General features: G+C 54.9%; 3 protein-coding genes across 5 annotated transcripts in view; 1 reads left to right on the top strand and 2 right to left on the bottom strand.

Annotated features, from left to right (window-relative positions):
- Positions 1 to 1,881: 1,881 nt before the first annotated feature.
- Positions 1,882 to 9,166, bottom strand: LOC118698799 (sestrin-3-like). Of its 2 annotated transcripts, none has more exons than XM_036402340.2 (9): positions 8,996 to 9,166; positions 6,108 to 6,311; positions 5,728 to 5,910; positions 5,374 to 5,610; positions 5,147 to 5,258; positions 4,813 to 4,949; positions 4,277 to 4,467; positions 3,830 to 3,974; positions 1,882 to 3,288 (listed from the first exon to the last, which is right to left on the bottom strand). In XM_036402340.2, exons 1-9 carry the CDS (start codon positions 9,059 to 9,061, stop codon positions 3,199 to 3,201), a joined length of 1,365 nt encoding a protein of 454 aa, XP_036258233.1. In that variant the 5' UTR covers positions 9,062 to 9,166; the 3' UTR covers positions 1,882 to 3,198. The 2 variants fall into 2 exon arrangements, with proteins under 2 accessions (XP_036258233.1, XP_036258234.1); XM_036402341.2 differs by having other exon boundaries at positions 4,813 to 4,931; positions 8,996 to 9,165.
- Positions 9,167 to 10,593: 1,427 nt separating this feature from the next.
- On the bottom strand, positions 10,594 to 14,216 carry IL2RG (interleukin 2 receptor subunit gamma). Its single transcript, XM_036402367.2, has 8 exons — positions 14,117 to 14,216; positions 13,210 to 13,300; positions 12,786 to 12,973; positions 12,524 to 12,666; positions 12,257 to 12,419; positions 11,705 to 11,810; positions 11,551 to 11,635; positions 10,594 to 11,448 (listed from the first exon to the last, which is right to left on the bottom strand). The coding sequence occupies exons 1-8, from the start codon at positions 14,208 to 14,210 to the stop codon at positions 11,245 to 11,247; spliced, it is 1,074 nt and encodes a 357-aa protein (XP_036258260.2). The 5' UTR covers positions 14,211 to 14,216; the 3' UTR covers positions 10,594 to 11,244.
- A 1,593-nt stretch (positions 14,217 to 15,809) lies between these two features.
- MED12 (mediator complex subunit 12) overlaps positions 15,810 to 23,883 on the top strand; it is a 34,790-nt gene continuing 26,716 nt past the window's right edge. For both annotated transcript variants that reach the window (XM_036402026.2, XM_036402025.2), the window contains exons 1-9: positions 15,810 to 15,919; positions 16,260 to 16,364; positions 17,184 to 17,375; positions 19,039 to 19,198; positions 19,761 to 19,936; positions 20,220 to 20,330; positions 20,895 to 21,149; positions 23,047 to 23,193; positions 23,478 to 23,577. In XM_036402026.2, coding sequence (XP_036257919.1) covers positions 15,821 to 15,919; positions 16,260 to 16,364; positions 17,184 to 17,375; positions 19,039 to 19,198; positions 19,761 to 19,936; positions 20,220 to 20,330; positions 20,895 to 21,149; positions 23,047 to 23,193; positions 23,478 to 23,577 — 1,345 coding nt within the window. In that variant the 5' untranslated portion in view covers positions 15,810 to 15,820. The remainder of the gene's footprint in view (positions 15,920 to 16,259; positions 16,365 to 17,183; positions 17,376 to 19,038; positions 19,199 to 19,760; positions 19,937 to 20,219; positions 20,331 to 20,894; positions 21,150 to 23,046; positions 23,194 to 23,477; positions 23,578 to 23,883) is intronic.

Below are 23,883 nucleotides of genomic sequence, written 5' to 3'. Positions count from 1 at the left end.
GCTGGTCGATGAATACCTGTGTGCCACCAGGGATGGCCCCACGTATGGAAGCACAGTGGGGAAAGCTCTGCCCTCTGCATGTGTCCTTTGTGGTGCTGTGTGAGGAAGGAGGGCTGGGGCACAGGGATGTGGTGGGTGCACACTGCCTTCTACTGAGCTGTCCTCAGCTCGTGTGCTGTTATTTCCCCTTCAGAGCTGTGCTAAGAGCAGCAGCCAGAGGCCTGACTCTGACTGGGTTGTAGGGGCTGTGGCAGTACCATTGCTGCAGTGGGACTTGGTGCTGTCCATGGGCTAGGACACCATTCCTCCCACCATGCAGCTTGGGAATGGCTTGGCTGTTACAAAAGCAGCCCTGGCTGTACCTGCCAGCGCCTCATTCTGCTACAGGCTTTGCAAGAAACTCAGTTACTGCTTTGGGCATGTGCCTGCATCCTCCCCTGGGTAATCCCCAGTACAGTCAGTGTCCCAGCTCCCATGTGCAGGATCTCCTGGAAGGTTCCTGCAGAGGTGAGGCAGTCTGTACTCTGGCAGTTCTTCCAGCCACCGAGCAATAGGGAGGAATATCCTGGCCCAAGCACACGAAGGATGCAGGGGCCACCAGGACAGGGACCCAACTGCTGAAATTGCCAGACTTGTGGCATGCTCTCTGTGACTCCCTGCAGTCTCTCCTGGCCTTGCCAGCAGCTCTTCTTGTTTCTGGTCAGGTTTGGAAAGCATGGAGCCTTTCATCTTACTGGTGTGGCTGGTATTTGTCTGTGAGTGGAGTGTGTGGCAGCTCCAAGGCCAGCCCTTAGTGCAGGTGTAGAGATGAGGTAAAAGGGAGCCAGCCTCACATCACCTGGGACAGGCAGCCCCCCACCCCCAGCCAGAGCCATGCTGTCACTGCCTTGTCCCTTTCCTGGGCAGCACAGGGTGGTGGTGGGAGGTGAGGGTGCTGCTGGCAGCAGGCTGGGAGCCAGCCCAGGCTGCCCAGCACTGCAGGTGCTCTGCTGGCTTCACCAGCAGTGAGCCCTGTGGGGAACTGGCTGCTGTGGCCCATCCCAGCCCTGCAGGGGATGGAGCTGCTGTTGCAGGGACAGCAGGGAGTCTGGCAAGCTGGCTGGCATTGTACTTAACCAATGCTGCCCCTGGCAGCCAGCAGTACCCCCAGCTGCCTGGGGCCTGCCCAGCCCTCACTGGGGCTGAGTGATAGTACAGCAGGCAGTCCCAGCACTGGCTAGCCAAGCCTGGTGGCAGCTGTCCCAGCACCAGTCATGCTTGCACTGGTGTCACTGTTCCAGCACCAGTACTGACTGAGCTGGTACTACCCAGCACCAGTTGTCCTGGCATTTTACTGCCCAGGCACCAACTTGGCCCAGTACAAGCTGGCTTGGGCCCAGTGGAGGGAAAGCATCAGCAGCATGGATCAGGAAAAAGCTGGTCCTGCTTCTTGGCCTTGCTCACTGAGCGTCTGCTTGGGAGTGTGAGCAAAATGCTGCTTCTTCAGCTGCAGAAGCAGCACCCCCACCTTGGCCATATGTGACCAGGTACCAGCCAGCTCCTTCCTTTGGCACACTCCACTCCTCCTTGCTAGAATGCCACGGCCCCTTGAAAAACTTCCCTCTTTTCCTCTCAAACACACAATGCTGCAGCAGTTGCTTATCTGAGCATGGCAAGAGGACAGAGCTGAGCTGAACAGGATAGGTGTAGCCTCAGTGACCAGCTTCTGGCCATGGACCAGAGCTGTCACTGCATGACCCCAGCATGGGTCATGCATTGGGGGTTTCCTGACACTTGGGCCATCTCAGTGCTGTGCTCAGCCAGACACTGCTGTCCTGCCTTCACAGCAACCATGCAAGTGTGGATCCCCTTCCCAAAATCTAGCAGAAATAAAAGCACACATCCATGTCAAACATAATATATTTATAGCAAAAATAGGCTTTTTCTGTAGCTTCCATACACAAGGTTTTCTCCCCATATATTTACGCAGTAAACAGGTCGACTGAAGCAGCGTGCACTGGCTGACTCGACAGCTGCCCTTGCTTCAGGCTCCCACTTACAACGGGTGGCTTCATTCCCCTTTTGTGGCTGCTCTCTGGAGCCTGCACTGGTGCCCTTGTACCTCTCCAGCCAGGGGTTGTGGCACAGGCAGGGAGCAGCCCAGGGTGATGGGAGGAATGGTGGTGTAGCCCCCCAGGCAGAGGGCAAGGCTGGTGGACAGGCTGCCTCTGTTCAAATGGGGCAGGCCCAGGAGTGCCCCCAACCCACATTCAAGGAGAAGCTTCCTGTAGCTTACCTGTGCTGACCACAGGCTCCTCCACCATGCTGTTAAGCAAGTGACTGGACGCAGGACCTCAGCCCTCTCATGGTGGTAGGAAGATACAAATCACATTAACTCAAACACATTAACAAGCCTCCCTTGTTTCTCCTGTCTCTCTGCTGATGGGAAGCAGAGGAGGGGCTTAGAACTGCCCAAGTCCCCAGCAGAAACCTCCAGTGCCTGAACACTGTCAAAGACCTTCTCATCCCGCTGTCGGACAAAGCAAAGCACGAGGATGCTCTGCCAGCAAGAGCTTCACAGTTTGGAGTTTGCTGGGTCATCCCTTGTCCATCCCAGAAGGGTTTGGCACACAGACCTAAGGGACATAACGCAGGCAGCAAGTGCATCCCCTTGCTGTCCTGGGGAAGGGCCCTTGCTAGGAGCCAGCACTCTTGCTGCCTAACCCTGCAACTCAGAACATTGCAACACACCCACATGCTGCCCCCACTGTTCCCAAGTGAGAGACACCACCCCAATGAGGACAGGTGCCCAAGCGTGGCTTTGCAAGCAGAGCAGCCACTGCAGCACAGGGAAGGAAGCCAGTTGTCCCCTCTGCCCTCCCTGTGCCATTGAGGCTCCCACAGCACCCAGGCAAGGAGCATCCCTCTAATCTGGCCCCAGTCCCCTCCCACTTCCCTCTCCCCCATATTTTTGGCAGTCCTCCTTGGACATGTTCAAGTCTCCAGCATCTCAGCAGCACGGACTTGCCTCACAGTTTGGTAATTGCACGTAACAGGGCCACTCAGTGACCCCCACAAGGCAGGGGGGGAACCAACAAAAAGGAACAACAGAGTCAAGTGAACTAAATCAAGGAATCCCTCGCTGTCGGTCCCAGCGTGAGGGTCCCACACGAGTCCAGGGACAGAGGAGGCTGCCGGGCCCTGCCGCAGCTCCAGCATTTAGGAGATCATGTACTGGGTGATGGCCTGCAACGCGTACAGCAGCTCTGCCTGCATCCGGGCTTCCAGGATCAGCAGGTTCACGTGGACCTGCAGGAACACAGAGAGGCTCAGGCAGCTGAAGTGTGCTGTGCTCAGCAGTGCAAGCAACTGCCCACCTGGGCAAGTGAGTCTTTCATCATCAAAATGCCACCAATTTTTCCAGCTCAGGCAGCTCCCCTTTTCCCCTCCTCCCAGTCCTGCAGGCTGTAGCTGCTTCCCAGAGCTGTGTGCCAGGGAGTCCCCTGCATACTTGGCACCAGCACTCCAGGCTGGCAGCAGCAACAGTCCCTGACACCCACAGCAGCTGCTCCTGTGAGTTACAGCTTGACAGAGCCAGGAAACACTCACCACTGGGGTAATGACATTGGAGATGCCTGTGCTGCTGGTGCCCCTGGTCTCATCACAGTGGGCAGCCCCATGCCACACTAAGCCCAACTCCTTACAAACATCCAGTTTCCATTCCCCCTACCTGCCTCAGACTGGTTTAGTGGCTCAAAAACCTCCCATACACCCCATAAAGCATCTCAGCTTGCAGCCCCTGCCTGCTCCCAGCCCCACTGCAGCCAGAGCCAGGCGCCAGCTATCCCACCTTTTCACTGTGCTTGAACTGCTTCCAGAACCTGTCAAACATTTCTGAGTTTGTCTTCTCTGGGTAGCAGGTTACAGTTTTAATGTAAACTTTGAGCATTCGCTCCAGGAGCTGATTCACTTCTGCATAGTCATAATCATCGTACCTGTGGAGAGCACAGGGGGGAGTCACAGCCAGCACCTTGCCTGTGGCCTGCCTGGGGCATGGCACAGCCACAGGGCAGGGGGCACATGGCAACATCCACCAGGAACCAAAACCCTGCCCCAAAGCCCCCTGCCCTGGCCACAGCAGTTCAGTATCTGTTCCCTGCCTGTCTCAAAATCCAGGCAGGGGATTCACCTCTGTCCTTTCTCCATGCTCATCTGCATGACAGACTGAGTGCCCTACCCTCCTCCCGCCCAGGCCAGCTCAGTTTTCTCCCCTGAACCATGAGGTTGGCTTCCCTACCTAATGCCAAACATGCAGTGGATGTAGTTCCAGATGCCCCGCTTGAAAACAGAGGGCTCACAGCCCTGCCGCTTGGCCATGGCACTGCTCTGCAGACCATCCACCATCCTAAACTTCTCATCCAGGAGATGCCCAATGTCAGAGTACAGCCGGTTGACCAGTGAGAAGCCATGGTCTTCCCAGGAGTAGTCCTGTTGAGCACAGCAAGAGGATTTTGCAATTGCAAAAAGAAGCTTGGAGCATGTTCTCAGGAAGAAGGGCTGGAGACCTCAGGAAGCAGAAGAATTCAGTGAATATGCTCTGGAGGTAGCTTTGCCCAAACCACATCCCTAATCAAGCAGCTTTTGAATGATTTTTACCCTTGCCTCCATGAGGGCCATGTGAAAAAAATCATCAACCCTTGGGGACAGAAGTCACCTCCCTCTTCCCAACCCTCGTGGGGCAGGGCGTCTGCATGGGCAACTCTATGGGAGGGGAGGGGAAAGGAGGGGAGGGGCAGCCCAAGCTGCTGCCCACCAAGAGAGCAGGAGTCTTACCTGGACTCTGAACACCTGCGTCTGATCCTCATCACGCCGGGCAAAGTCTTGGTATCCAAAGTCGGGGTCCTGCATGTAGCATGCAAGGTTGGTGGCACCAGTGACTTCCCCGTCAGTATCTGCAAGAGGGGAGAGCCCTACAGCTGGGTCAGAGATGTGCTCAGCTGCCCTGTTCCCAGCCACATCAACCAGCCCTTGCTCTGCCCCACATGCATCCCATGAGCCCCTCTGAACCACACATCATGGAAAATGTAAGGCATAGAGGAGCAACAAACACACAGGGGTGCCACATGAACTCCCACCCTACACACCCACCCTGCTCCCTGCCCCTCACCTTCCTCTCGGTCCTGCTGCAGCAGCCTCATCTCGTCCCTGCCCTCAGTCTCCACATGGATCCGCTGCATGCGTTCCCGGAGGGAATCCAGCTCCATGCAGGAGTCCAGGGACTGCACGGACACAGGCCTGGGGGTGAGGGCAGTGCTCCCAGGGGCATCCCCCCATCCCCTGCACAGCCACCCTCTGCCCCCATCCATCCCCTGCACAGCCACCCTCGGGGCTCACCCGCTTGCGGTTGATGCGCAGCAGCTCCTGGCCGTAGCTGTTGCCGGCAGTGGCCTCACAGAAGCACTGGTTCCCGAGTGACAGTGGCTTCAGCGAGCCTCGGCCCCCCAGCCCCTCATCCTGCTCGCAGCCACAGCCAAAGACAAAGCTGGCAAGTGCATGGCAGTGTGCCAGAAGGACGACAGCGTGCACCAGCTCCGCCAGTGACCAGCTCCACTCGCTGATCTTCAGCAGCTTCTGCAGAACATGGACACACCAGCAATGTGACACATGGGCAAGGGCTGCTGGCAGCCCCTGGGGATGCTGCTGTCCCCAGTGCCATCCTGGTCCCTGGCTGAGAGCCCTTCCCAGTACCTCAATGTGCTCCTTGGTGATGAGCCACGGCCGGTGTGCCAGGATTTTGTTGATTTCGTTGAGGTTGCGGAGTTTGGGGGGGATGAATTCGAGGCCGCGCAGCCACTGGGGGTCCCCCCCTGCCCGCAGGAACTGCAGCACGTGCAGGTTCACCAGGTACCGGCACTGGTGCCGGGCTGCTGCCTGCAAGAGCAGCACATCAGCATCACGGCCCCAGCAGGACAGGCCCCCACACCCACCTCTCACTTAACCTCCAGGACATTGTGATTTTGGCCCCTGACAAGAAGCCCACGGCACAGGCTGTCTGCTGGAGGTTAAGGAGAGCCCCACAGGGCTGAGCAGAGCCCCCATCCCCTCTGGCAGGTGCCAGCAGGGCTCACCATGATGGCGATGTAGTGCCGGCAGTCAAAGGGTAGGGGGCCGTCCATGTGCATCAGGTAGTGCTGTGTCTTGAGGAAGCTGTCCAGGTACTGGGGGTGGTATCCCATCTGCTGGGTCACTGCCTCCAGCCGCCCTCGGCTTGCCAGCACCTTCACAAAGAGGAACTGGGGGCACTCAGGGTCGCTGCTGGACATCTTCACTACCTGCAGGAAACACGCTCTGCTTAGCTCTTCCCAGAGCAGCCCCTGCTGCAGCAGCACACCCCAGCTAAGCCCAGGCAAGGCAAGAGGCAGAGATCCCTCTCCCAGCTTGGTGCTGCCATAGGGACACTCACAGTCCATACACAGAGCACTGCTCAGTGACACAGATAGCAGGAGGACAGGTAGCAAGATACACAGGTTGGTCTCTGTCTGGGAGAAGGCTCTGCATGGTGAGCTGAACCAAGGGCAAACCAGGAATGATGTGCCTTGTAGTGGTGCAAGGCCAGACCAGGAGAAACACAACACAAAATACATTGCAGAATGGAGCAGCCCATCTGCCAGCACGAGCCCTCCTGCCCAGTACCAAGATGTGAGAGAACTGTAGAAGCAGCAGAGGGGCTCCCAGGCTCCTGCCCTGGCAAGCCAAGAGGCAAACCATGTCCTGGTACCTTCCATGTGATCATGGAGCACACAGAAGAGCTCCCCACATGTTGCCCAAGCAGACAGCATGGGAGTGGGTTCTGCAGCACAGAGCACAGCTCTGTGCCCACCAGAGAAAACACAGATGGGCAGCTTGGCAAGGGGGCCCAAACACCCCCAGCAATGCCCACGCCAGCCTTGCACCAGGGACCAGCACAGCTCCAGCCCCTCCTGAGAGGGTGGTGGGAACAGAGGGCAGGGATGTTGGAAAGATGCCCAGGCAGCTGCCGTGCTCCAAGGACTGTGTTGCCACAATTCCCAGCCGACAGCATGGTCTGCACCTGCAGCCTGCCCACCCCGGGCTACAGGTACAGCAGGTGCTACCCTTGTCACACAGGAAGCCACAGCTCCTGCTCACATGTGGGAGCCAAGGCAGCACTCCTGGATGCAAAGGATGCATCTCTTCTCCCAGGCTTGAACTGAAATCTCTCCTGGGAAATTCTGGCCCTGTCTTGTTCCTTCCACCTGGCTCTCCGGTGCAGGCACCCAAAGCCTGGTGACTGGAGCACGGGAACAATGGAGAAAACCAGGAGCACTTCTGCAAACCACCAAAACCACAGAGTGCATTGCAGAGCAGCCAGGGGTGAGGGGCAGACAGAGCAGGGGTGAGCTGTGTGGCAGCACACAGCAGTTGCACCCACAGAGGCAGTGCAGGAAGCAGCTCAGGCTATTTTCCATCATCCTGCACTTCTGGTGAAAACACCATTGCTCAAGTAACAAGAGGTTTACTTGACATTTAGAGTGTCCTCTTCACTTCCTCTGGTAAAAAGGGTCCACAAACCCCCAAAACTCATATTAAAATGGAAAGATGAAAAGCACCAGCTTCTCTGATCGACAGGAAAAGATGAAAGCCAGAAGTGACCTGCAAAAGCCCCCTACCAAGTCCCTCTGCCTGGGGAAATGAGATGCTGTGGGGACACCCAAGGGGCCACAGCCCTGGTATTGTCCTGGAGGGCTGAGGTGGAGGAGCTGAGAGCCCTTCCATTCCCCCGGGGAAAGGCGGTCCCAGAAAGGAGCTGTGCAACCATGGCTCAGCCTTTGGTGCTGCCAGCTCTCCTTACTCCGCTTGTCCAGGTGATGATGGAGCAAGCAACCAGGCAGATGTATCTTGGAAGGAGATGATGAAGGAAGGGGGGGATGAAGGTGCAGAACAGCCACCTCCTCGGCTCTCAGCCCCTGGCCAGGCTAAACTGCCCACTCCCAAAGGTACCAGCTCAGCCCAGGCTATCTCCTACCGGCACCGCCTGCCACATTCCCTCAGTTCTGCCTCCTTAGCCTCTCGCTTGGCCCCGGTGCCACCTTCCTCATCCTCCTCGGCCACAGCCCTCCTCCTCCTCCTCCTCCTCCCGGAGTGCATCCACTCGCACTCCCGGGCTGTGGGAGCATCGCCTCCCTCCCCAGGGGGAACCTTCGTGTGTCCGAGCCCCCCGAACTCTTAACAGGCACCTCAAATGCGTACCCACCGTACCCACCACCGACCTCGTCCCCTCCCCGCCCGGCGGACCCCCGGGGGAACGGCGCCCCGGCGCTCCCGGCCGGCAGCCGTGAGCACATCAAGAAGGCAGGAGGTTGAAGGAGCCCGGACAGCGCCGGGATGTGCGGGAGACGGGCCGGTAGATCCCGCCGCGCTCCCCGCCCGGCCGGGGCTCATCCCTTCGCCCGGCTCCGTCGGTAACGGTGGCTCCTCCGGTAACGTTCGCTGGAGACGGTGCCGCGGGAGCACCTTTCGCACGGCCCTTGTGCCTGGGTATTCGAGAGGACGGGGCAAGTACGAGTGCCTGCGGCAGGGACCCCTACGGCAGTGCCCGCGGCCGGTACCCGGGGCCGGTACCCGGGGCCCCATTGTGCGGGCGGCGGCGGCGGCAGCGCCCCCGGTGAGCGGCGCGGGCAGTGCAGGCGGAGAGAGAAAAACAAGTTTGATTGGCAGTGATGGAGCCACGGCGCCTCCCGCATCCCGCACAAAGGGGACGGGGACACCACCGCCGCACCGGGACCGGCACCAGCACCGGCACCGGGAGTAGGACCAGGACCAAGACCGAGCCGCCGGTCGCGGCATCGTGAGCGCATAGCCTCGCCGGTCCCGCGTACCGCCAGCGGGCATGCCCCTGCCTGCTGGTGCCCTAGCCGTGCCGGCCCGGTGGCGGGGAGCAGGGCTAAGCCCGGTGCTCCTGTACGGGCTCGGGTGGTGGCGGCGGGGCGGGTCCTACCTGCCCCGGCAGCCGCTGGCATCGGCTTCCTCGGGGGTGCTCCACGCTCTGGGGACACACGATCATGGTGAGCCCGTGCCGTGCCGTGCCGAGCGCAGTCTCGGTGCCGGTGCTCGGTGCCGGTGCCCGGTGCCGGTGCCGGTGCCCCCGCCCGGTGCGGCCGCCGGCAGCGCAGAGCCGGCACCGCGGCAGGCAGGGGGGCGGGCCCGCCTGCGCCAATCGCCGCCGCCAGGGGGCGGCCGCCGCCGCACCACGTGGGTAGGGCTGGAAAGTTACCGGGGCCGGGCGCGCAGGCCCCGCCCCCAGCGGGATGGGCGGGGCGCGGGGTGCCCCTGCCGCTGGGGGGCGCTGCCGCCTCGCCCGGGCACCGCGGGACGGGCGGGGAACCAGGCCGGGACCCCATCCCGGGCTCGGCTGTGCCAGGGCCCGGCTGTGCCAGGGCCCGGCTGTGCCAGGATCCGGCTGTCTGAGGGCTTGGCTGTGTCAGGGTCTGGCTGTCCGAGGGCCCGGCTGTTCGAGGGCCCGGCTGTGCCAGGGCCCAGCTGTGTCAGGGTCCGGCTGTGTCAGGGTCTGGCTGTGCCAGTGTCCAGCTGTCCGAGGACCCAGCTGTGCCAGGGCCCGGTTGTGCCAAGGTCCGGCTGTCCAAGGGCCCAGCTATGCCCAGGTCCAGCTGTCTGAGGGTCCGGCTGTCCGAAGGCCTGCCTGTGCCAGGGCCCACCTGTGTCAGGGTCCAGGAGTGCCAGGACCTGGCTGTCCGAGGGCCCAGCTGAGCGTCCCACTCTTCTCCCAAGCAAGCAGTGAGAGGATGGGACGGTGTGCTCTTCTGTGCCTCTGCCAGGGAAGGTTGAGGTTGGACATCAGGAGGAATTTCTTCCCAGAAAGGGCTATCAGACATTGGATTGGACTGCTCACGTAGGTGGGGGAGTCACTGTCCCTGGAGGTGTTTAAGGAAAGACTGGAGGTGGCACTGAGTGCTGTGGTCTGGTTGACATGGTGGTGTTTGGACAGAGGTTGGACTCAATGATCTCCAACATCTTCTCCAACATAATTGAATCTGGGATTCTGTAAGAGCAGCTGCAGGGGGCTGCAGTCTGTGTTGGCCAGAAAGGTCTGCTCATCTGCAGGGACAGCAGCAGTGGCTGAGGGCTGCAGGTGGCCCCAGAAGTGGTTGGGGAGGCCAGAGCAGAGCCCATTGCCCAGTGAGGTCACAGCACATCACCCGAGTGTGCAGGGAGCCCCGTGAGGCAGCCAGGAGGGGACTCATCCATGTGCTTGATGTTTATTGATGAATACGCTGCCACTGTGGGACAGCAGGACTGGCCCTTGCCTCACTGTGTGTGGGAGGTCAGAGGTGCTCAGAGCTGGGGCTCCAGTGGTGCTTTCCCCAGACCCCGCAGGACGAGCCTGGGCAATCCCCTGGCAGGCAAAGCTTTAGTGCCACTGGAACCTGGGGACACAGGGAAAGGAGCAGCAAGGCCTGGGGGAATGGCCAGGATGACACTGGGGCTGGCTGGCTGAGCCAGCACAGGCAGGACACAGGAACAACCACAAAACCACTGATGAAAGGCAAAGAGGAATTTTATTTTTATTACCTCACCAACTGCAGGACCCCCCCAAGCAGCACCCAGGCAGAGGCACATAAGCAGGGATGCAGGCACTGTGGATCTTGGTCCACTCTAGAGGATCACTGAACCTGCTGTTTTTGCCTGTTTATCAAGGATTTGTGCAGTTGTGGTTTACCACTGTGGTTTGATCTTTCCCACAGCAGGCCAGGAATCTCAAGCATGTTAAATAAGGTGCCACTAAGTCTATCACAGGCCCGTGTTATCTAAACACACAAGTTCTACTTACTGAATACACAAAGCTAAACAACATGAGTATGGTATATGTGTTTTTCCTACATCAGCTGCAAGGCACTTGAGCATGTTTACAATCTTTCTTGCCTATCTTTCCTTATTTTTCCACACTTGGCCTCCCTGGGACTCCTCATCCTGTGTGTCTCCTCATCAAGTGTGTCACTTGGCTAGTGGCCCCTGCCTGCTTAGCTGCAGCTGCCCACTCACCAGGACACGTCCCTGGGTGTGCTTGTGGGCGCTTGGGAGCAGAGATGGCACTTGGCAGGAAAGCAAGACCGGGGATCCAGGGCATTGGGCAGAGAAATGGCAGGAGCAGGGAGCAGGGCCTGAGGAGCAGTAAGGTTTGGGCAGCAAAGCTGTGGAGAATAGGGCATGCAGGAGTGCAGGCATGTGTCACAGCCTCCCATAGCTGTTCTGGTAGGGGCTGTGCTCACTGGGGGCAGCTGGGGGTCCAGGCATTGGAGGTGGTGCATGGTTGCTGCTGTCCCAGAGGGGCTCGTGGCTGTCCTTGGGTGGCAGCTCAGTCACATAGCAGATGTTCTCGCTGTAGTTGGGCTTGAAGCTCTCCACAACATCTTTGGGGACTCCAGTCCATTCCTCCAGGGAGCAGAGCAGGGTGAGGATGAGCCACCACCCAGCCCAGCCCCAACCCCACACAGCCAGGGTGAGCCCAGGGCAGGGCTGCCTGCACCACCTTACCTGGAAATTGCCGTTGTGGGTGATGAACAGCTCATCAAAATTCTTGCTGGGGTTGGGAATTCGGGGCATCAGGATGACCCATACCCTGTGCAGGAGAGGTGTGTTAGAGGGAAGAGCCCCAGTGCTGCTGGCCCTGGCAGCTCCCCACACTCACCTCTCCATGCGCACCAGCAGGATGACAAGGACCAGCAGCAGCAGGCAGGAGGCAATGGGGACCAAGACCGTGCGGATCCCAAACCAGTACAGATCCTCCACCACGCCTGGAAGGAGAGGGGTGACACTGATCCCCAGACAGCACACCAGCACGGCAGTGGGGTGGGACTGCAGGTGGCTCTCCATGGGTGGCCCTCCATGGGTGTCCATGGCATTGCTCATGGCAGGGCTCAGCTGGGAACAGAGCATGGAGAAGGGGCCTGTCCCCAAGCCCTGCCATCCTGTCACCGTAACTAGCTGGTGACCCTGTCCTGGCCCAGCCATGCCCTCCAGTGCTAAGAAGCCCCTGGCTAAAGTCAGCAGGTCCCACTGGAGGGGTGTGTTTTGCTTCCAGAAGTACAAAGGATGCTGCTGCCAGCACCCCACATGCCCAGATGGGTCTTGTCCCTACAGCTGCTGCCTCAGGCCATTCTCTGCTTGCTTGGCCATCTCTCACCTGTGAGCCCTGCCATGCTCCAGTCCATCCTATCCCACTGCAGCCCTCAGAACATACCCTTGCCCGTGGAGTTGCTGCCCCAGATGACAGGAACACTCCACTCGCTCCAGAACTGGGTTGTGCCACAGAACTTGTTGATCTTGCTGCGCACGTAGAAGGTGTAGGACTTCTCATAGTCCACACTGGGTAAGGAGAAGATATCTCCATTCACCGAGAGCTCCTGCAGAGACATAAGCCCTGAGCTGCTGGCTGCGACCATCTTGGAGGCTGGTGCACAGCTCACCCCAGGCACAGCCACAAGGGTGCCGTGCCCAGGGCTCTCACCGTCCAGCTGGTGTCCTTGTTGCTCTTGTATTTGACAGCATGCTTCAGGCACCCGTTTTTGGGGTAGGGGGAGGCCCAGGTCAGCCGCAGCTGATTGTTGCTCATGTTGTGGATGGTCAGGTTGACAGGAGCCTCTGGTTTCACTGCAAGGGACAGGTGATGCCCAGTGAGGGCTGGCCCCATGGCCAGTGCCCTGCTGCCAACTGGGAGCCCACAGGGGAGCTCTGAGAACTGACAGGGGGGTCCCCCCACCAGTCTGTACCCAGGTCCTGCAGCTCCATGTGCTTGCTGGGGATCTCCAGGGTCTTGCCTCCAACGCTGGCATTGATGAGAACATGGAAACGCTGGAACTGGATGAGCTCGTTCTTCTTGAAGTGGCAGCCAACCCTGACACCGTGATGCTGCAGGTACTGCTTGCACTCCACCGCCTTGTCAGACGTGTTCTTGTACCTGTGCCACAGTGGGTTACCAGGACTCCCCAAAGCCTCACATGCCCCAGCCCTCACCAGGACCCCTCTCCCCAGCACATCCCATCCTGCTTGCTCTGGAGACAGAGCCTGCCCCACCCTGGGCTTGGAGAGGAGGAGAGGCCTGATGGACCAGCAATGCTGGCAGCAGCCCCCCTGCACAGGGACCCGCTGCTGGACACTCTGCTGTAGGACTGGCCATGGGGCAGGGGCACCTACCAGTAGAAGAGGGAGTAGTTGACTGTGGGCATCTCTTTGTTCCCCCACGTGCAGTTCATGTACTCCTCGTTGAAGAAGACACACTCCACTCCTGCAAGCAACAGACACTGCTGGGCATGGCAGTGGTGGGTGGCTGTGCCAAGGCCCAGGGGTGTACATGGCACATGCCAGATCCCCACATATCCCTATGAGACTCCCTCCATGTGAACCAAACTCATCAGCCAGCACTGCAGGGGCAGGAGAAAGGCAGGGTCAAGCTTTCCTGGGCTGTAATGCAACACAATGGAGCAAACAAGCTGTTTCTACACCTGGAGATGGAGGGCACGTTCCCACCAGCCCAGGAGGTCCAGAGATACAGAGAGGCTTTTTCCACAGAAAGCTGTTGTTTTACTGACAGCCAGGCAAGGAGTGCATTTTTTCTCTGAAAACAGTGGCTGGGATGAGAGTGCCAGGTGGAAAGAAACGCCTCTGTGTCCTGTCCCCTTCCTGTGCACAGCACTACTGAGGGGACCAGGAAGGAAAGGCAGCCGGTGCAGATCCACTGACCATCCTGTCCAACACCCTCACATGGCACAGACCAATAGGATCTGCCAGTAGAGTGATGGGGCAGGAGCACTCCCAGGGTGCTGGCGGGGTCAGAAATGCCCCAGCACTGCAGTGGGCACAAGGACACCCCAACAGGGTTCCCTGGTGCAGCCTGACCCTCCTGGCAGCCCCACTGCAAAGGGCCATACCGGTGCCACAGGTCCTGGGACATGTCAGGGGTCTCAGGGTCCCTGGTGCGTGCCACAACAGCGCACCAGCCCACACAGCCCCACATCCTGTCCTCACCCGCCATCACTGGGGAGCTCCAGTCCCCAGCCCCAACCACAAAAGGGGCCCCTGGCCTTCCCTTGTGCCCCCTTACCTGGCTGGCTGTCGGCAGCAGCAGGGTAGGGACCCGGCCCACAGAGGACGAGGAGGAGAAGGACAGGCACGAGGAAGGCACCAAGAGCCGCCATGGGGGCTGCTGAGTGAGGACGCGTGTGGGCAGCCTCAGCCAGGGCTGCCGGCTTCCGCAGCACTCTGCTTCCTGCCCATGGCTCCGCCTGCACCGGGGTATCCTGCGTGCCCCAAGGGCTGCCTTATGGGGACCACTGCTCACTCCACTGGGATCCCACAGCTCAACCCACTGGGACTCCATGGCTCAACCCAGTGGAATTCCAGTGCCTCATCCTACTGGAACTCCATGGCTCATCCTGTTAAAAATAGGTTAGATACTGTTGTAAAATAGTTGATAGATCGTTAAGCATGTGCTGTTAGTTTGGATGTTATATTGTAAAAGGGGTTAAAAGGGTAGTTATAAGAAATCCGGTACTCAAGGTACCAGAACACACCTCAGTAAAGTGCACCACGAGCCAGCCTGGACAGAACTGTCATGGCCAATCGAGCACCTTAAACCTTCATGCAAATGAAGGATCCAAAAAGAAACCAATCCAAAGGGACAAAAAACAGGATCAAAAGGGGCTTCTGACCCACTGAATCTGTGCTGCTCCATCTGGGCCATCGGGGCCATCGCTGCTGAGCAGCCCCAGCACCGGCGCTGCAGAACCCTTGACGGGAACACTCCTGCTCGGCCCGGGGCCCCCTTGCTTTGGGCCTTTCCTTTTCTTACAAGAAATGCTGAAATCACCTTAGCACCGGGAGCCTGCTCTCGGTTTTGACAATCTCGCTAGGATAGCACAGCTAACCCACTGAGACCCCACAGCACATTCAACTGGCTCATCCCACCGGGACTGTGTCACCCTCCCTGCTCAGTTCCCACACCTCACACCTCTTGGAGCCCCCATTTCATGCGGCCGTGTTCCCGTGGCTCATGCTGTAGGGCTCACCGCCCCTGGGCTGCCCCAGGAGCATGGCTGGGATGGGGATCCCAGCGCCCAGCCCGCCTGGATCCCTGGCAGCATCACTGGGAGGCACCGAGGCAGTCGGAGGGGGCGGCTGCAGGAGAGAGTCACAGCGGGGCTTGGTGCGTGTGACAGTACGGCCGGTGTCCGCGGGGGCTGCTGCCGGTGCGGTGATGGCCGCACGGGGTGTTGGTGGCCGGGCTCTGGGGGTGCCCCGGTACCGGGGCCGGGGGCGCGAGGGGGGTATCACGTGCTCCTCTCCGGACACGTCACCGGCGCGGCGCCTCCGCCGGGGGGCGCGCGCGCGCCGCTCGGGCTGCCCCGTCCCTCTTCGACACTTTCCGTCTTCGCTCGGAGCGGGCTCGGGCCATCCCGGCACTGCTCGGGACTCGCCTGCAGCGCTCAACGCTGTTTTGTCCCTCGCTCGTCCCCGCTTCGGGGACTCTCGGCTCTCTCCGTTCACTCTCGGATCTCTCCGTTCACTCTCGGATCTCTCCGGCTGCGCTCGGTGCTTTTCGTCTGTCCTCGGTCCAGTCACAGCAGTACTCGGGTCTCTCCGTTAATTTTCGGCATTCTTCGGCAACACTTGGGCCTCTTCGGCGACGCTCGGGATTCTCCGTGCTCCTTCGGTTCGGCTTCGGCGGCGCCCACCTGCCCCGGCGCAGCGCGCAGCGCGCAGGCGCGGGCGGCCCCGGCGGCCCTTGTTGTGGCCCGGCCGGCCCGCCATGGCGGCCTTCGGCGTCCTCAGCTACGAGCACCGTCCGCTCAAGCGCCCGCGCCTCGGCCCGCCTGACGTGTACCCGCAGGACCCCAAGCAGAAGGAGGTGCGGGGGCCGGGCGTGTGAGGGGGACCCGGGGTGCAGGACCACTGTGTCGGGGCCGGACCTGAGGGAGCGCCGGGTTAGCGGCGCGGGGCCGGGAGCTGGGCGAGGGGGCGCCGTCCCACCGGGACCCCGGGGGTGGGGGGCGCCGGCCGGGCCGGGGGAGCCCCGTTGCCGTGTCTCGGCACTGCCCTGGGCGGTGCCTGGTAGCCAGGGCTGGGGGAGGTCGGGGGAGCAGCCGGGCCTCGCCTGATTCAGCCCCCGCCGTGGGGACGGAGGCTGCGGCGGTGGGCGCGGAGGGGCCGGGCCGGGCCGGGCCTTGCTGACCGTCCTTCCCCCGCAGGATGAGCTGACTGCGCTGAATGTCAAGCAAGGCTTCAATAACCAACCGGCGGTGTCTGGGGACGAGCACGGCAGTGCCAAAAATGTCAATTTCAACCCGGCGAAGGTGAGAGACGTCCCGCCGGTCGAGGGTGGGTTTGGCAGGACAGGCGGCTGGATCCTGCACAGTCTTGGGTCTCGTTCCTTCCGTATGTCGAGAACTACCAGGTCTTCCCCTTTTGTGTGGGTGTTTTTAAGACTTGACCCTCCATTTCTGTAGAATCCAAGTTCTGCATTCGTTTAGAACTGTGTCCCACCTCTGAGAGAGCGGGTTCTTGTCTGGTTCAGTGCATCTTACGGGCAGGTCTGTGTCTGCAGTATTCGTTAAGTCAGCATCTAGGACTCCTTAAATTCTGCTATTAAAGCACAAGACTATGATAGTCGGAGAGAGAAACTCCTTACTGGCTTGGTTACATGATGGCCATAGTAAAAGGAAAGTATGATTTCGTGAAACATCTGGAAGTTTAAAAATGGGAGTTATATAATAGGCTTCAACTCCATTTTCCAGTCTCTGAAATCAAGATGTTGACTTCCTGACAAAACAACTAGTAATGACCTGGGTTGGAAGGCAGTCAATAAGCACAGGATATTTGTTTTCCTTGGCTGACTTCTGTCTGAGGAGCCTTGTCTGGTTTGACAGGTATTTTTTTAAATGGTTGTGTCCATCTCAACTTAAGTCCCTGCTTGATTATTGTATGAGTTGTCTAGACACATTAATCTCTGCAAGTATAGCAAAGGAGTTATTGGCAGTTACTTTGTGTTTCAAAAGTTGATACTGGTGAGACTTCTGGTAGGAGTGATAAATGAGTGATAAATTTTAAGTGCTCTGATCAGGTCTTTGATCTCTGAAATGTAATGAATCCTTTTTTTTTTCCTTCTCCTCCAGATCAGCTCCAATTTTAGCAGTATTATTGCAGAAAAGCTGCGGTGCAACACCCTGCCTGACACGGGCAGACGGAAACCCCAGGTCAACCAGAAGGATAACTTTTGGCTGGTGACAGCACGTTCTCAGAGTGCCATAAACAACTGGTTCACAGATCTGGCTGGAACTAAGCCCCTCACTCATCTTGCTAAGAAGGTATGTTACAGGAGAGGCAACCTGGCCTCTCTGCCAGAGTTTAATCTGTGCTTGTTTTTTGAGGTTTTCTGAAGGTCTTTACTGTTTGGAGAAGTTCCTATACATCTTGTGAAGCTTTCAGCTTGCAGAGTGGATGTGGGATTTGTAGTGCCCTAACTGTAGTCATCCACACTTTGAGATCTGGTCTCTTGGCTGTTATTTTGAGGTGTGTTCAGCTTTGCCTTTTGGCTTGTAGGACATGACTGATTTATTTTAAGGTTCAGTTGTTTTTCCAAAGAGCTGCCACTGTTGCCTTTGGTCTGTTGTTTAGATTAGGACATTTCTGTTGCGGAGGATTTCTCAAGTTCTCAAAAGTCATAGTGAGAATTACTGAAAATAATCACCTAAATGACTTCCCAGACTTATGTTGCAGTGAGGTGTTTCTGCTTTTCAGCAGAGGAGAGTACATGTGGTCTTTGCCAGGCTACAGTATTTCTATGCCCTGGAGTTTAGGGTAGATATTCCCCTTATAGCTGTGAATTCTGTAGAGTATGAAAGAAGGGTCTTAATCTGGCATTTTATCAGGCCTGATAGCAAGGGGGATAGCTCTCTCTCAGGGGAAGCCTACAGAAAAGGTGCTTGTGAACCTGGTATGCACTGTGGAAAAATCATAACTCCCAGTTGCAAAACGGTCTGAGTCATTCCTGGGGGGAAAATAATCAGATTTTCCCAGTATCTGACTCTTCATAAACTTACTCCTTCTTTGTGTTTTGACTGTCAGTTTCCTGAGGTCATGGTAAAAGCTTGAACCTTTCAAGGTTTTCCCCTGTTTTCCTGCCATGAGCTCCATCAATTTTCGTCAACTTAGATGTGAAAGAGTGACTGTCAGTAGCCAGGTAGTCTGACTTTGAGGCATCAGAGAGTAATTGGGAAGAATGTAGGAAACATAGCAGATAAATGAACATCAGTAGTTCAGGGACTTGAACTTGCCAAATGGACCTGTTTCTTGTGAATTTTTTTCATTCCTCTGTGAAAACACACATACTTTAACTCTCCAGAGAATTGTGTGGAAATGAGCCCCACAGCTGTACTTTTCCCTGTGATGTCCCTGTTATTGCTTCCTGGTTTATAGTCCTGCAGCCTGATTATTTCACTGGTATCCTCCTATAGTGTGTCTTGAATTTTGGATCTTGGATTAATGGATTCCTTCCTACGATGTACTCAGTTCCCTGTTTCTCGCAGTCTTCTGTTGAGTACTCATGATATTGTGAGACGTCTGTAACCACTCGCTTTTGTATACAAAGTGAAGAGTCCTGTCTTCACTTTGCATGGCAGATACTCTGTTACTGACTCAGTCTGTATCTTTCATAGCTCTTTATGTGCTCTTTGGAGGGATAACCTCCAAGATGTTTGCAGGATTCAGGGCATGGATTTACAGTGACGTAATTATATGTTCTGTGTTCTTTCAATTTGTTTTGTTTCTGTTTGTACTGAAATGCAGCTCTGGTACTGTTGCTCTCTGACCACAAGTGAATTTTGGCAGCAGGTTTTTTTGAGGTAGAGGTACTGTGTTGCTCTGTTCCCTTTTTACCTTTTTCATACTTGCAGCAGGTATAGCTGCTTTAGCTGCTTCAGTTCATATTCCAAGTGCTTGGTTCAGTTTTCCCTCTCCATTTCATTACAGGTGCCCATCTTTAGCAAGAAGGAAGAGGTCTTTGGTTATTTGGCCAAATACACTGTTCCAGTAATGAGAGCAGCGTGGCTCATCAAAATGACCTGTGCCTATTATGCTGCCATCACGGAAACGAAGGTGAAAAAGCGTCATGTCATTGATCCCTTCATTGGTAAGCACTCTGTGTGCACCATGGGCTTTGTCCAGCACAGCTGTTTCCTTCTAAGCCTGCTCTTGCTTAGTAAGAGGTAGCCTGGAAATCCAAATAAACTTGTTTCCTGCTGATAAGTCCTTGGGTTCTGGTGTGAGTAACTGTCTGAACAACAGGCCCACCTGTGAAAGTACATTGAAAAATAAGTCTTAGCAGCCATAGAAGCCTTACTTTTCTTTTTCCGTGTTAAGTTCTACTGAGCTCCTTTGCTGCCTTACCTGTTTTTTTCTTCCATACAAAGATTGTAAAGTTGCAATTTAGTGATGACTGATTAGCTACTTCCCAAGTGAATATGTATATTTCCTAGAGAATTTTGGTATGTTACTCTCTGTCTGTGTTCCCAATTTCATTAAGCATTACTGGATCCAACATCCTTTGCATCCTGGCCTGCTCCAGATTGCTGTGATCTAGAAGAGTTCCCCTGACTGTGTTCTGTTTTTTTTTGGCTTTCCACCTATGCACCATCCTGGTTCTTTCCTGCTCCTCTTTGCCACACTGCTCACTGCTAACCTCTTTTCTCCAGAATGGACACAGATCATCACCAAGTACCTGTCAGAGCAGCTGCAGAAAATTGCAGAGTTCTACAGACAGCTCCCAGGGCAAGGCTGTGGTTCACCATCGGGACCAATGCCCCAAGAGGTGGAACAGGCTTTGAAGCAGTGGGACTACAATGAGAAACTGGCTATGTTCATGTTCCAGGTGAGGGACTGGTAGGAGCTGCTGGGTTGGCGTGAGCATAGGAGAGCAGGGGGGGTGGATGATGCCACATGAATGATTTCTGCAAGATGCTCTCTTTCCTAGTGAATAGACCACTAGGACCAGATGCAGTTTTGAGCTCAGTAATAGGACAGGGGTAGCACAGAACTGTGAAAACTTCCAGAGTTATTTCCACTGTTGGAGTGCAAGCTGCTGCTGCTCTGCTTTACCTTAGTGAAGGTTACTTCAGCTTTCACCCATCTGCTCTGCTTTTATCTGTGTGCAGGATGGCATGTTGGACCGGCACGAATTCCTGACGTGGGTCCTCGAGTGCTTTGAGAAGATACGGTCAGGAGAAGATGAATTTCTGAAAATGCTCCTTCCTTTGCTGCTGCGGGTGAGAAATACACTCTCAGCTTGCTTTAGGAGAGTGCTCACTTCTGCTTTGGCCATCCCCTTCCTATTGCCTAAGGGGATAATGAGTTGTTTCTCACCAAGAACACCAGGGAGTGTCCCTGTGAGCATCCTTCTTAGCTCATGCAAGGATGTCTTTTTAGTGCTGCACTTTTCCAGTTTTTATTCTCCTTTATCCTTTTTCCCTGCACTGGACTTGGTAATCCCTGCCCATGCCACAGCTGTGATAGTTCCACTGGCTGTGTACCAGTACATGGAAACTGCTTTTTTCTTTCTTTCTCTTGCAACAGATTCTGGGCAAATATTTGAAGCTCTGGGAAGCCTGGGTGTGGGTACATTTTTACACATTAAGTCATTGCCAGAAAACATTTCAAGGCTTTTTCTGATGCTTAGTAGCCAGTGGGTGATCCGTGATAAGGAGCTCTCTGTAAAAAAGGACTGCCTCTTCAAGGCAGTGTCACACAGTGTAGTACATTGGGAAAGTTGGGATTTTTTCTTGTATTCCTTGTGACAAGGATGTTTGCCCCTCCTTCCCTGTTCCCTGCAGTACTCTGGAGAGTTTGTGCAGTCTGCGTACCTGTCCAGACGTCTGGCCTACTTCTGCACCCGCAGGCTTGCTATGCAGCTGGATGGTGCTGGTGGGCACCCACCACACATCCTGTCTGCCCAGACAGGGAATGCTCTTCCTTCAACTCCCACCCCACAGCCAGCTGCAGGGAATCCTCCTCCCAGCCCTTTCAGCGACTTACTGCTGTGCCCCCAGCACCGGCCAGTGGTGTATGGGCTCAGCTGCATCCTTCAGGTACGTTTCAGTGATGGTGATTGGGGAGTCAGCAGGGACAGTTTGTGTGCCATCACAGAAAAATCATTACAGTCTGAGTCAGCAGCTTTGTAAGTACAGAAATATCAAACCATGATTATCTCTGCTGATGTGTTACAAGAGCTTTTGTCAGACAGTGCTGTAGCAGTGCCCTTGACTGACTTGCATAAGAAAAATGGTTTGGAATAGAGCCTTTTGCTCTGCTCACAGGTGCCCCACATGGCTAGGAAAGCTTTACAAAAGAAGGGATGAGAAAGAAAGAAAGGGTTATTTCCCATGTGTATATCAATAGCAGGTTTTCATCCAGGAGAGGAAATTATGCCAGAAATGAAAGTGCTTTGTAATTTTGTCAACTCTTAAAAACAAACATCCCCTCATCAGAAAAAAAGTTCCCACAGAACAAAAAAAAAAAAGCCCACAACCAAACAGCACACACAAGAAACAGCCCCTCCCACTTTATGGAAGAATGTAGTGATCTAGGAGTGGTAGCAGGCTGTGAAAAGGAACTACTCTAAACTCATAATCTTTGTAGGTGGGATTGATTAAACGTTACATTGCAATAAAAAGGCAAAGTTGCCAAAGCCTTACTGATAGATGTTCGAAGGACTGGTTGTTGTTGTGACACTGTGGGATTCAGTTCTTACTGTCCTTGTGTCAGAGAAAGGCAAGTTCTGTTCTGTGTGTTGTGCATTCATTCATGATTGTGTTTTTCTCCTTCAAGAGGAGAGTGACTAGGTGAGGTGAGTCCATGCAGGAGTGGAGATTGTTTCTTCCAGGGGAGAAGAGACTTGTTAAAGCAAAGAAGGTTCCAGAGCGTGCAGAATGGAGCAGGAGTTGGAGAGGAAGAGAGCACAAAGCTTGGGAATCAGCTGCTCAGGAGAGGAACTTGAGAGGAAGGAGCCCTGGCAGGATCAAAAAGCAGCCAGCCAGCTCTCAGAGAAAAAAAGGAAAAGAAAATTTCTATAGTACAGTTGGCTAGAAGTAAGGACCTTTCTAGAGGCAAGGGTTAGAGAGCAGTGCAGGGTTATAAATAAACATTTTGCATTCTTAAGTCTTGTTTGCTTTCTGGTCAAGACGTTTAGAGGGTTTGTTGGTTTTTTTTTTCTATTTACTATGTGATAAAACATGTCTCTAATATAAAAATCCTCTATTTGGGGAGCTTGCTTTAGGGAAAATAGATGAGCATATGCACCTCAAAGGTTTTTCTGATTTGGAGTTCAGACACAACCTGCTTAAAAAGTTGACATTGGTAAATGATAGTCTGATCTTTAGTATGTCTCAGTGGAAACAGGTGCATTTCTAAGAATTTCCATAATTCTAAGAATGTGCATAATTAACCTTTGCTGAAATGTTCTCAAGATAAGCAGATTCTTTGGTTTGAGGATCTAAAACAGCTTTGTGAGCCAAAAAATATAGGAGAATATCATAGCAATTGTTTAGTGAAGTTTTGTCTGTGTTTATGTGAGTGTACAAGCTCATAAAAGAATGAGAAGGCATATACCATAGTATTATTACTATAATAATCAGACTTGTGATTGTCAAACAAAATGGTTTCATTAGTTTAGGTCTGTTACCTGATATTTCTTCTCAGACTTTACACTTGATGACAGTTGTAAGTCGCCAATGTAAATGCCCCTTCTGGACCATGAGGGTTGGATTGTGCATTGGGGGTGTGAGTTTGTATGATCCGAAGGGTTTTTCAGAGCTTAAAAAAAAATAAAACTGAACAAAACCAACCTACCCAGATAGTAAATATGCTATATGGAAGATAATGAGTGCCTTGGTAATAGGATAAAGTAGTGATCAGTTCTGTAGAAATGTAACTTAATTGTTTTGACCTTAATTTGCTCAGTGATACTGACTTTTCTGTCTGTTGCAGAGTATAATTTTGTGTTGCCCGAGTGCCCTTGTGTGGCATTATTCCTTGACTGATAGCAGGATAAAGACTGGCTCACCATTGGACCACCTGCCTATAGCCCCGTCCAACTTGCCCATGCCAGGGGGGAATTCAGCCTTCACACAGCAGGTGAGCTTCAGAAAAGAGAGCTCTTGTGGTTTGGGATAACAGCTGTATCTTAGCTCTTTCAGAATTTTCTTTTCATGTGTGATAAGCAGATCTGGAGGTGCTGTCTCAGTCTCTAGGAATTAAGTGCTCTCATTCTGCTATAAGCCAGATAGTGATGTCCTTGGAAGATGGGCAAAATCTAACTTGAAGTAGAATTGCTGTCAGTCTTTTTGTTCTCTAATAATTTTGTTCCCAGGACTTCTAAGGCATCCTTTTGTGTGTTTACACAAGTCCATTGTTTCTAGGTTCGGGCAAAGCTGCGTGAAATTGAGCAGCAGATAAAGGAGCGTGGCCAGGCTGTGGAGGTTCGCTGGTCATTTGACAAGTGCCAAGAAACCACAGCAGGTAACTTGCTGTAGGTTAAAGTTTCTCTCCCCCTGATCCTACTCTGACAAAACTCCTGTCTGGCTATTCTTCTTGATTTTTTTCCTATTTCCCACTGTTTGTGTTTACTGTCAGCAGTAAGACATGGCTCTTTCTCTTTGCAGAGCAAAATCTTGTAAGAGTCCATTTCTCTAGATATAGGGGAAGTTTCTGTTACTAGGAGCTGGAGATATTTACCAGGGAACTATACTCTTGTCTGTGTGCCATGCTCTGATGCTTCTCCCTAAAATCTGCTGCTGGCCACAGTGAGAGTCAGGATAAGCTGGG

Source organism: Molothrus ater, chromosome 14, assembly GCF_012460135.2.
Source record: "Molothrus ater isolate BHLD 08-10-18 breed brown headed cowbird chromosome 14, BPBGC_Mater_1.1, whole genome shotgun sequence".
NCBI classification, from domain to species: domain Eukaryota; kingdom Metazoa; phylum Chordata; class Aves; order Passeriformes; family Icteridae; genus Molothrus; species Molothrus ater.
This window is presented reverse-complemented; position numbering and strand designations above follow the sequence as displayed.